This window comes from Hypanus sabinus, chromosome 21 (genome assembly GCF_030144855.1).
Source record: "Hypanus sabinus isolate sHypSab1 chromosome 21, sHypSab1.hap1, whole genome shotgun sequence".
Lineage (NCBI taxonomy): Eukaryota > Metazoa > Chordata > Chondrichthyes > Myliobatiformes > Dasyatidae > Hypanus > Hypanus sabinus.
Genome location: NC_082726.1, coordinates 17,796,603 through 17,809,211, shown reverse-complemented (window position 1 = coordinate 17,809,211; position 12,609 = coordinate 17,796,603). Strand labels below are relative to the sequence as shown.

Below are 12,609 nucleotides of genomic sequence, written 5' to 3'. Positions count from 1 at the left end.
ATCTCCTCTGTACCTATTTCCAAGCACCTTAAAACTCTGCCCTCTCGTATTAGCCACTTCAGCCCTGGGAAAAAGCCTCTGACTACCCACACAATCAATGCCTCTCATCTTATACAACTCTATCAGGTCATCTCTCATCCTCCGTCGCTCCAAGGAGAAAAGGCCAAGTTCACTTAACTTATTCTCATAAGACATGCTCCCCAATCCAGGCAACATCCTTGTCAATTTCCTCTACACCCTTTCTATGATTTCCACTTTGTGATGCGACCAGAACTGAGCGCAGTACTCCAAGTGGGGTCTGACCAGGGTCCTATATAGCTGCAACATTACTTCTTGGCTCCAAAGCTCAATCCCACAGTTGATGAAGGCCAATGAACCATATGCTTTCTTAACCAGAGTCAACCTGCACAGTAGCTTTGAGTGTCCTATGGACTCAGACCCCAAGATCCCTCTGATCCTCCACACTGCCAAGAAGCTTACCATTAATTCTATATTCTGCCTTCATATCTGACCTACCAAAATGAACTACCTCACGGTTATCTGGGCTGAACTCCATCTGCCACTTCTCTGCCCAGTTTTTGCATCTTATTGATGTCCCGCTGTAACCTCTGACAACCCTCCACACTATCCACAACACCTCCAACCTTTGTGTCATCAGCCAATTTACTAACCCATCTCTCCATTTCCTCATCCAGGTCATTTATAAAAATCATGAAGAGAAGGGGTCCCAGAACAGATCCCTGAGGCACACCACTGGACATCGACCTCCATACAGAAAATGACCCATCTACAACCGCTCTTTGCCTTCTGTGGGCAAGACAGTTCTTAATCCACAAAGCAATGTCCCCCTGGATCCCATGCCTCCTTACTTTCTCAAAAAAGCTTGCTTTTTTGACATCAGAGATGCATTACCAAAGTCTCTCCCCATGCGCTGGCTATTTGTGAGCTGGTTCGCCTGCGCAGAAAGTGGGTCGCCACATAACCCACCCCAGAACCGGCGATACATCCCCCAATATCCACAGTCTGGATCAGCCTCTGTTTGGGAGGTCTGCTGTTGGGTACGTGGCCTGGTAATCTGACCGACGGACACCACGCTCTCCCTCTTGGCTTTCCACAGCACATCTGCCCGGGCCGCCACCTTCCGGGGGTTGCTGAAATCTGCGTCGGCCAGCAGCAGATGTATGTCCTCGGGCAGTTGCTCTAGGAACGTTTGCTCGAACATGAGGCAGGGCTTGCGTCCGTTAGCCAGGGCCAGCATCTCGTTCATCAATGCTGACGGCAGCCTGTCTCCCAATCCGTCCAGGTGAAGCAGGCAGGCACCCCACGCCGTGAGAGGCCAAAGGTCCCAATGAGCAGCGCTTTGAATGCTTCATATTTGCCTTCTTCCGGGGGCGGCTGTATGAAATCTGCAACCTGAGCAGCCGTCTCCTGGTCAAGGGCGCTCACCACCTGATAGTAACGCGTGGAATCAGAAGATATCTGCCGAATCTGGAACTGAGCTTTTGCTTGGCTAAACCATACATGTGGTCGCAGCGTCCAGAAAGTCGGCAGTTTTAGTGAAACTGCGTGAACAGATGAAGAGTCGGTCATCTTTGGTCCAAATCCTGTTTGGACCATCAGGGTCACCAATGTAGCGATGTACTACATACAGAGCTAGAGTCAACGATACGCAGTCGGTAACTCGTTTCAAGACTAGTTTATTCAAACTTCGCGGCGCTGGCATTTAATCCCTAGCGCCCGCCCTCTCCGGGCGGAAATTACGTCAGAGGTGCATTACCAAAGTCTCTCCTCACACGCTGGCTATTTGTGAGCCGGTTCGCCTGCGCAGAAAGTGGGTTGCTACAGCCTTACAATTCTTGATGATTACTTCACTAAACATTTTCCTAGTTATACCTCATCTTTCTTTACTGACCATTACCATCTTTTATCACTTTTCTTTTTTATCATTTTATCTTTCCTGCCTCATCCTCTCACATACCTTTTCTTTTGTTCTATTCTACAAATTAAAATCAATTTATTGCTACTTTTTCCTCAGAATTAGCTTGAAATGCTAAACTTCGTGGCTGCTTCCATAGATGTTGCCTTATGTGCTGAGAACATCAGGGATTTTCTGTTTTCATTATGAAGTACATAATACAATACTACCTTTATAAGTCTAATTCAACCAGTTGTGTGCTTTGATGGACCAGAAATTTTGATGAAGTTTTCAGTAGCTAATGAAATTAATGTAGCAAAGTAAATATTAATGTTAGCATACATTACTGTGCAAAAGTTTTAGGGGCATATATTTAGCTAGGGAGCCTAAAACATTTGCACAGTATGTAGTAATTTTATGTATTACACTGTACTGCTGTCACAAAAAAATCATGACATATGTGAGTAATGATAAATCTGACTCTGATATGAGCCCATATTGTGGACTGAGAGTGGGAAGGGAGCAGGGTGAGGGAAATCATGACTGGGAAAAGGGGAAGAGAGAGCAGGAAGCACCAAAAAGACATTCTGTAATGATCAATAAACCCAATTGTTTGAAAACAAATGACCTGCCTGGCATCCAGGTACTGGGTGCCTATACATTCGACACCCTCTGTCACTGACACTCTTTCTCTGCCTCCTGTCCCACATCCCTCTCATGGTGCTTCCCTTGCCATTCCCAACATCTTATGTTCTAGCCAGATTTACATACTCACTCTCCATTCCACTTTGACAAAAACAGTACAGTGTAAAGTCTTAGACACACTAGCTATGTATCTTTATAGGTTCTATTTACTTAGCTGTTTCCTATTCATCCAAGACTTTAACAAATGGACTTAAAACATTTTTAAATTTAATTTAAATTTCTGACTTTCATCAAAATGTACTGTAATACTCCAATTGTCTACTGTCATTCAATTGTACAGAAATATTACTCTGACATAGAAGCTTACCAGTCAAATAATTATTTAATCTAATAAATAAGACAACCTTTGAGGCAACACACACGGTATATGACTGGAATGTATTGCCAGAGGAGGGGGGAGGGGAAAGTAGATGCAACAGAATTTTTTAAGAGGCATTTAAACAGGCAAACAAACATGTAGGGAATGAAGGGATAGAGATCACCTGCATTCTGATGTGCAGTTTAAGTTGGCTACTATAGTCAACTCAGATATTATGGGCTGAAGGGCCTGTTGTTGTGGTGTACTGCACTATTCTACGTATGTAAGAAGTGATCTGAACACATTCTGCACATCTAGAATGAAAATTGCTTGATGCATTCAATCAGCTAAATTGCTGACCTACTGACCATGGAATGCTGAATTTTGTCCACGTCACTGTTGATAGTAAATATAATGCAATGAGTGGAATAAGTATAAATATTAAGATGTCTGATTAATATGATTGTAGTCTGAAAGCATCTTCATAAATACATGCTTCAGGACATGAGTTGAAAGAAGCAAAGGTCACAGGAAATGTCACCCATCTCTAATTGCTAACTGGTCAATGCTTCTGTATGATTTTGGGGACGTGGTATAGTTAATATTGCTTATAATTCTTCACTATGCAGAAGGGCCTGTATTGTGCTGTAGGTTTTCTATGTCTCAATGTTTCTAATTGCACAAGTTTTCACCAATGAATTGCTAAGGCACCCAAAAGCTTATTACACCTTATTCACCACATGCTGGGTTGCTGATAGTGCATCAAGAGGCAACACTTTTTCCATCAAGGAAATGGTCAGTAATGATTTTGTTTCAACAGGGCCCCCGTTTTTCCAAAATTCACTTTACGACAACTGGCTGTTACGAAAGACTTACGTTAGTACCTGTTTTCACTAACCAAAGAGGATTTTCACTTTTATCAAAAAAAGACGCTCGCTTTATACGTGTGTTTACCCTGAGAAAGACTACAATGACCGTGAAGGCTTCTGCGGGCAGTTGTTTGTGCATGCATGTACGTGTGCACGCATGTGCGTACATATGCGTGTACGTGCCGATTTTTTTTCTCCAAATTGATTTTGGCTCGTTGCCATCCCAAGTTTGATACGTGAAACTACACCGTACCTACAATATTTCTATTTTATATAGGGTGTAAATTTATCATATCATTCCTGCTTTTACTATATGTTAGTGTTATTTTAGGTTTTATGTGTTATTTGCTTTGATTTGGTAAGTTATTTCTTTGGGTCTGGGAATGCTCAAAAATTTTTCCCATATAAGTTAATGGTAATTGCTTCTTCGCTATACGACATTTCGGATTACAAACAATTTCATAGGAACGCTCTACCTTCGGATTGCAGGGGAAACCTGTACTTACCCACTTCCACTTTAACTTTCTATATCTATTTAGAAAGCTGACAGGGCAAAGGACTTGTCCAAGCAAAGGATCCATGGAAAGTGAAAGCAAATGAGAAAACCTAACTCCTGACTCACCTTAATAGTTCTCAAAATCGCACTGTATACAAAAGAGAGCTATCTTATCCACATAATCTAAATGCAAAGTCAAACACAACAGACAACTGCCAAATTGAGAGGGAATGTGAAGTATCTTTCTCAGCTTTCATTATTTGCAGGTTTGTCTTAACTGCAATATGAAAACAGACAAGCTGTGATCCTATCCAACAGGCCCAATCTCAGAGCAGCCTGCATCACTGCACCAACACCTCTCAATCTTCCGTACTATAGTGCCACACTGCATCTCCATCAAGCATCTGATTGGAGTGGAAGTAATGTACAGGACAAATTGGAAATGGGGAAATTGTTTATTGCTGTTACAATCACACAGACGTAAAGTCACCCCCAACCTCAATCACCAAACTCTAGTATGTAGATAACATTTGCAAATGTATACATTTAGATACTAATCTCCAAATCACCTTGACTTATAACAAACCACAGAAGAAAACAGTCCTTATGCTCAACAGCCACAAGGCATCAACCTACCTGTGCTGTAAAACATTGCTTCCTACCTCAAGGACAAGACATCCATGAGTCCACAGAGGGGGGGGAAGAGGGAAAACAGTAAGAGGAAAACAAGGAGGAGAGGAAGAGGGGGGTGAGGGGGAGGGAGGGGAAGAGTGAGGCAGGATTGAGTTTTATATACATGGTTCAGTGACTGGTATGGAAGAAGCAGATTTCAATTGAAGGGCACTGGCATCAGTACTGGGAAAAGAAGCCACCTTGATCCATTCTGGGACTTGAGTACTAACTTGTTAACATAGAACATAGAAACATAGAAAACCTACAGCACAGTACAGGCCCTTTGTCCCACAATGCTGTGCTGAACATGTACTTACTTTAGAAATTACTAGGGTTACCTACAGCCCTCTATTTTTCTAAGCTCCATGTACCTATCCAGGAGTCTCTTAAAAGACCCTATCGTATCCACTTCCACCACCATTGTCGGCAGCCTATTCCATGCACTCACCATTCTATGCATAAAAAAAATTTACCCCCAACATCTCTTCTGTACCTACTAAGTGCTGTATATAGGACTACAAACTAACCAAGTCAGGGAAGGGTCGCAGTAAGCATAAATCTACAGTGCTAAAGAGAAAACAAAAAGAAACAGAACAATAAAATGACTGGGATAATATTAAACAAATTGAATTAGTTATGGATCTTGTGTAAATAAAACAGTGCACTCATAAATAGAGTTGGAATAAGAAAAGGCAGCAGTTGGAGAAATAGTGCGATGGTACATAACTAAGATATCTAAGAATGTCTAAGAATATCTAAGAATAAGACAAAGAACTTGGATCCAAGTGTATAAAACATTCATAATTAGGTAACCAAATTAACAACACAAATAAATGTACATAGATCATATACATTTGTCATCATAGAGACACAGCTGCAGGTGAGCTAGCCTGGGAGCTCAATTTACAATCTATGAGGAACAATGCAGGAACTGCATCAGTTATACATTTCTTTCTAAAACTACTCAAAAGGAAAAGTGACTCAACCATGTCGAAGAAGTTAATAATACTATTGTTGAGTTGCTAGGAAAGCTACATTATTGGGAATACAGGTGGCCTCCATTTTTCGAATGTTCACTTTACGACAGCTCACTGTTACAAAAGACCTACATTAGTACCTGTTTTCGCTAACCAAACAGGATTTTCGCTTTTACAAAAAAAAGACATCCGCTTTATATGTGTGTTTACTCCAAGAAAGACTACCATGACCGTGAAGCCTTGTGCAGGCAGTTGTGTGCGCATGCGTGTAAGTGCATAGGCATGTACGTGTACATGCCGATTTTTTTCCTCCAAATCAATTTTGACTTGCGGTCTTCCCGATTTTGATAAGTGAAACTACACCGCACACACAATATTTCTATTTTATATAGGCTGTATATTTATCATATCATTCCTGTTTTTACTATACGTTCGTGTTATTTTAGGTTTTATTTGGTAGGTTATTTTTTGGGTCTGGGAACACTCAAAAATTTTTCCCATATAAATTAATGGTAATCGCTTCTTCGCTTTACGACATTTCAGCTTACAAACGGTTCCATAGGAACACTCTACCTTCGGATAGCGGGGGAAACCTGTAGTTATAAAAAAAGCAAGGCAGCAGCTATACTTCAATAGGAGTTTGAAGAGATTTGGTATGTCAACAAACACACTCAAAAACTTCTACAGATGTACCATGGACAGCATTCTGATAGGCTGCATCACTGTCTCATGTGGGGGAGGGGCTACAGCACAGGACCGAAAGTAGCTGCAGAGGTTTGTAAATCTAGTCAGTTCCATCTTGGGTACTAGCCCACAAAGTACCCAGGACATCTTCAGGGAATGGTGTCTCAGAAAGGTAGCGTCCATTATTAAGGACCTCCAGCACCCAGGGCATGCCCTTTTCTCACTGTTACTATCAAGTAGGAGATACAGAAGCCTGAAGGCACACACTCAGTGTTTCAGGAACAGCTTCTTCCCCTCTGCCTCCGATTACTGTCATTCTAGGAAAGCCTATAACCAATAGTTTAGATTGTTCATGCTCTTACAAGGAATATAAAAGTAAACTATAAAATCTTCAGCAAAAGTAAAAGAGATTAGTGAATATAGATGTTTTTCTCTGTCAAAAAAAGCATTAATAATAGAAAAAAAGGAATAGTAGAGCCATGAAACAGATAATCTGGTACCATCCACACAGAAGAGGATACACATTACTTTCTAGACATGCCATGGAACCACTGAATAGGAAGAATGAAATTAGCGTTGGTTAGGGAAAAAAGGTGTTAGAGAAATCAATGGCACTTTGAGCCAGTAAAAAGCCCCCATAAATGGTAGCCAGAAAACTAAAAGAGGTGGCCATGAAAATAGTGGATGGGTTGTTTGTCATCTGATGAAATTCTGCAAATTGTAGAAAAACCCTCATACATTGGAGGATACCAAATGAAACCCCACTGTTCACAAGAAGTGTCAGAAACAGAACTACAGACCAGTTATCCTTACATCTGTAGAGAGGAAATGCTAGAGCTAATCAAAGGAATGTAATAACAAGACACTTAATCAACTAGATTAGACAAAGTCAACTTGGATTAATGAAAAGGAACGTGTTTGCCAAGCCTACTAGAGTTTTCTTTTGGAGGATTTACTGATAGAATAGATAAATGTAGAGCACTTGGATTTTTCAAATTTATTAAATTTCCTTGTAGAATGTTTTTAAGCGAAATTAAAGCACATGGGAGTGGGTCAATATATTGGCCTGGATTGAAAATTAGTTGGCAAGCACAAAATGGCAAGAATAAATTGATTTTTAAGGAGGGACTTGTTGGGTACATCAAGAATCAATATTTACACCCGGCCATTCATAATATCATTCAATAATTTGATTAAGAGAATCAAATGTAATATTTCTCAATTTGCTGACAACACAAAGTTGAGCGGGATTGTGAGAATGTTTCAAAGGTTGAATACAATTTAGACAAGTACATGATGAAAGTAACCTAACATGGATAAATGTGAAATTATCCACTTCAGTAAAAAAAAGAGACATGGTATAAAATAGATGGTGATAATTTAGGAAATATTGATGGACAAACAGAACAGGATATCCTTGTATACCAGTCACTGAAAGTAAATGGGCAAGTACAGCAAGCAATATGAAAGTGTATGGTATGTTGGTCTTTAACACAAACGGCTTTGTGCAAAGGAAAGATTATACACAACCTTGGTGAGATTACACCCAAAGTACTGTGTACCATTTGGTCTCTTCAATCATGAAACGGAGTGCAAACTTTCAACAGAATTATTCCTGGGATTTTGGATCTGTCACATGAAGACAGATTTGGTCAATGGAGCTGCATTCATTCAAGTTTAGTAGAAAGAGATGAAATCTCACTGAAATACACAAGATTCTGATATGTTGGATGCAAGGAGGATTGTTTAGCTGTCTGGCAGTCTGGAACTGAGAGTCACACTCTCAGGAAAGGAAGTAAGACAGATAGTGTTAAGATATGAAGGAATTTCACCACTTAAAGCATGATAATCCTGTGGAATTAATGACCACAAAAAGGCTTTGGTTGCAGAATATACTTTAGATATGTATCTAGCTACAAAAGACACCAATGAGTATGGGACAAGAATATGCCGTCCAGCTAAAGAAGTAGCCATGATTGTTCTTAATGGCCAACATTTGCTTCAATTTTACTATGATATAAATGTTTCTATTTCCCTTAGATGACGTCAAACCCAGGGAACTTCAATGTATGTTCATACTCAAAGGAATCCCAATAAACTAAAGGAATAGAAAGATTTGAGGAAAAAAATCCTCTCACTCAGATAATTGTAGTGGTCACTGACTTAAAGGGTGGTAGAGGCAAAAACCCTCATCATTATTTTTTAAAAAGAGTGGCTACATGTGCACTAGGAGCCATGAAATGCAGGTTACAGAGCAAGTGCTGACAGGTAAGAAATCCGCCCTTTCAATGGGAACAGACTAAAGGGCTGATTGGCCTTTTTTATAGTTCTGTGCTTTAAAAATACATTGATTAAATGGTCAAGTAAGATCCCATCTATTAAAGTCCTTGGTGAAAAAAAAGAAAAGTAGTGCATATCCCATGCAACTGAGAATCACAATCTAATAACAGCCTCCCCAGAAAAAGAAATCAATGCTCTTAGCAAAGAGAAACTATCTAGTTTCAGACATCTTATTTTTGAATTCTACATCAAATGATCAATAGATATCGGCTTTACGTGCTTTGAGGTTACCATCAATAAAAATAGAATTTAAAAAGTTAATTTTTTTTTATAACAGTAGTAAGGGAATTGAATCTTATTCCAATACATGTCAAGGTTAAGGACAATAATGAAATGCCAACTAAAATTGTCTCTGGTTTCAACCACAGGTGGCCCCCGTTTTTCGAACATTCACTTTACGACACCTCACTGTTACGAAAGACCTACATTAGTTACCTGTTTTTGCTAAAAGGTGTTTTTCACTGTTATGAAAAAAGGCAGCGTGTGCCCTGAGCAGCTGAGTTCCTCCCCTGGAACTGCATTCTAGCCGCCATTGCTTAAATATGTGCCTGTGAACATCTGTGCTTGATGTTGATTTATTTTAAGCATCCGTTAGCAAGATGAGTTCTAAGGTATCAGAAAAGACTAAAAGAGCTCGTAAGGGTGTTACACTTAATGTAAAACTAGACATAATTAAGTGTATCGATCATGGTGAATGAAGTAAGGACATAATGAGTTTGGCTAAGGAGGCTGGGTTTGTGGAAGTCGACGAAGATGATGTTGAAGAGGTTTTGGCATCCCATGACCAAGAACTGACAGATGAAGAGCTAACGCAATTGCAAGAGAAAAGGATAACAATTGAAACCGAATGCAGTAGCAAACGGCCCAAAAGTGGAAATTATCCAGGAATTGAACGTGATGCAATTGTGTGAGATTTTTGCTGTGATTGACAATGCTGCAATGATTGCAAAAAGTATGACTTTAATTTTGAAAGGGTACGTAGGTTTAGGGCATATTTGCAGGACGGTTTGAGCGCTTTCAAAGAACTGGATGATAGAAAAATGGGTGAGGCTAAGCAGTCAAGCATACTGTCATTTTTCAAGCCTTCCACATCAGCCACAGCAGACGACGAAACTCGACCTTCAACATTGAGGCAGGCAGACATAGAAGAAGGCGACCTGCCTGCCCTGAAGGAAACAGATGACGATGAGATGACACCTCAGTCTCCTCTAACTCCCACCACCCCAACCTCCGACGACTCAGCCTAACACACCATCATCAGTATGCTTGCTGTCTTCCTGATTCCGGTAAGTGAAATTACACTGCATGTACATTATTTCTACTTTATATAAGCTGTTTATTTTTATGTGTTATTTGGTAAGATTTGGCAGCTTCATACCTTAAAGGTTACTGGAGAGACTGCTTCCGCTATGTAGTAAGATTTTCGCTATGCTAGACAGTGCTGCAATGATTGCAAAAAAGTATTTTTACTTTATATAGGCCATGTATTTATCATATCATTCCTACTTTTACTCTATGTTACTGTTATTTTAGGTTTTATGTGTTATTTGGCATGATTCGGTAGGTTATTTTTTGGGTCTGTGAACGCTCACGAATTTTTCCCATACAAATAAATTGTAATTGTGTCTTCACTTTACGACAGTTCATTGTAATGCTCTTCCTTCGGATAGCGGGGGAAACCTGTACATTTTTAAAGTGAGATATATCCCAAACAAGGGGATCCCCATAAACAAGTAAGTACCTGGTATCCTGGTGTGACCGAGTACTGAATGCCAGCTGTCGGCTGCATGTTCTCTGATACTGCCTCGTAGACAGGGGGTGCGGGGGCTAGTACTCGATGCTGGTGTGAAAACGTTTCAGCGCTGCTTGCAATCCGACGTTGCTGAGACGCATAAGCTGTTTCTTGCTCATCCAGTCGACGCTTCATTATGTGTTCATACTCAAGGGAGCCCTATAACCCTAAAGAGGAAAAATGACCATTAGATTGACCCAAATAAATGCATATTTACTTCATTAAAATATTTTACAACATCCTGCGTTTATATAAAATCTTTAAAGGAGAAAATATCCCAAAGTGCTTAGTAGAAGTATAATCTGAGAAAAATAAGATCAAATCAGTAAAATACTAACAAGAGAAAAATAATTTAGTTAAATAGGTAGATTTTCAAATATTATCATATACAGAAAGTCATGGAATCAAATAGAGGGATCTCAGTGATAAATAAATCTACAAGCTCCTCATACTTGACTAAACTAAAAGGATTCAGGAATATAGTGGGGAATGCAAGCCACAGATAACCTTGGCACAGGGCAGAAGATTCCAGTGAAATTTGATATGACCTGGACAGTTCTGGTGCTGGATGATTTACTAATATATACTAGATAAACTCAAGCCTGTACCCCTTAGATATCAATAAAGATTTTGTGAGGGGGAGCAACAAGTGACTTACAGATAAAATTGAAGGAGTGCTCAAAGAGATGAACAGCTGCAGAAGTGTAATGGCAAATGGAGGTCTTAACAAAAGCAGCTTGTTTTCATTTTAATGGACATAAGGATTCAGAATACTGTCAACACTTCAAAATAAAAAGCCTACTCTGACTGACCTCTCAACAAACAATACCAACGTATGGGAACAGTAAATCACAAGTAGTGTCATCTTTCATAAACACTGGAAACATAAGCTACATGGCAGGTTTTTTTTTACGTTAAGCATCCCCGTGGGAACATCAGTTCAATCCTGATTGGCTGCAGTGAGCCACATTGGGAAGGCAGCACTTAAAGGGAATCTCAGTTTCACCATCAACTTCCCCAACTGTTCTACCCTATCACAGCACTGCCCAATATAAATGAGAAAATGAGAACTGTAACTTCTATTATGCAAGTTGATTCCATATACAAGCTCTTACTTGGATTCGTTGCAGTAAGCTATCATTCACATACTTATAACTGCAAGTCAAATAGAAACAATTTCAATGTGTTCCTGTTGAGTAATTCATAGCAAGGGTTCAGTTACGTTTTTCTGTATTAAAGAAGCAAATGAGATTATGTTTCCGTAGCAATCATTAACATCAATAAACCAGAAAAGAAAAAATGTTGTAATTAAGCCCTGAACAACTGCAAGGGACTAAATACTAAAATAATTTATAGACTGCAACCTGCTGGTATTGATTTAATTTTGGAGACTCTGGCTCCTCGCATATTATATTTCAGCTGGCATATACTAGACAACTTATAATAAACACAGAAAAGTTTTGATTTCTGCTAAATAGAAATTTCTTGCTAAATAGAAATTAAGGGAGTAATTTCATCAAAGGGAATGCAGCTGTTTGAAAAGATATCCTACTCAAAGCGGCAATTAAGATGGGCAATAAATGGTGGACTTGCCAGCACTGCTTATATTCCAAAAGATGAATACAGTCGGCCCTCCTTATCCGCGGGATCCGCATGCGCGGATTCAACCAACCGCAGATCGGGAAAACTCGGAAGTGCTCTTCCAGCACTCGTTCTTCGAGCATGTACAGACATTTTTGTCTTGTCATCATTCCCTAAACAATACAGTACAAGAACTATTTACATACATTTACATTGTATTAGGTACTATAAGTAATCTAGAGATGATTTAAGAGTATAGGCAGTCCCCAGGTTATGAACG

At 39.7% G+C, this 12,609-nt stretch overlaps 1 protein-coding gene across 3 annotated transcripts in view; it reads right to left on the bottom strand.

Moving 5' to 3' along the window:
• The window catches only part of sin3aa (SIN3 transcription regulator family member Aa), a 134,548-nt gene that overhangs the window by 72,284 nt on the left and 49,655 nt on the right, over positions 1–12,609 (bottom strand). For 2 of the 3 annotated variants that reach the window (XM_059946067.1, XM_059946066.1), the window contains one exon: positions 10,698–10,915. In XM_059946067.1, coding sequence (XP_059802050.1) covers positions 10,698–10,883 — 186 coding nt within the window. In that variant the 5' untranslated portion in view covers positions 10,884–10,915. Of the gene's footprint in view, positions 1–10,697; positions 10,916–12,341; positions 12,468–12,609 lie in introns of those variants that run through there. The other variant, XM_059946068.1, reaches the window with a different exon arrangement.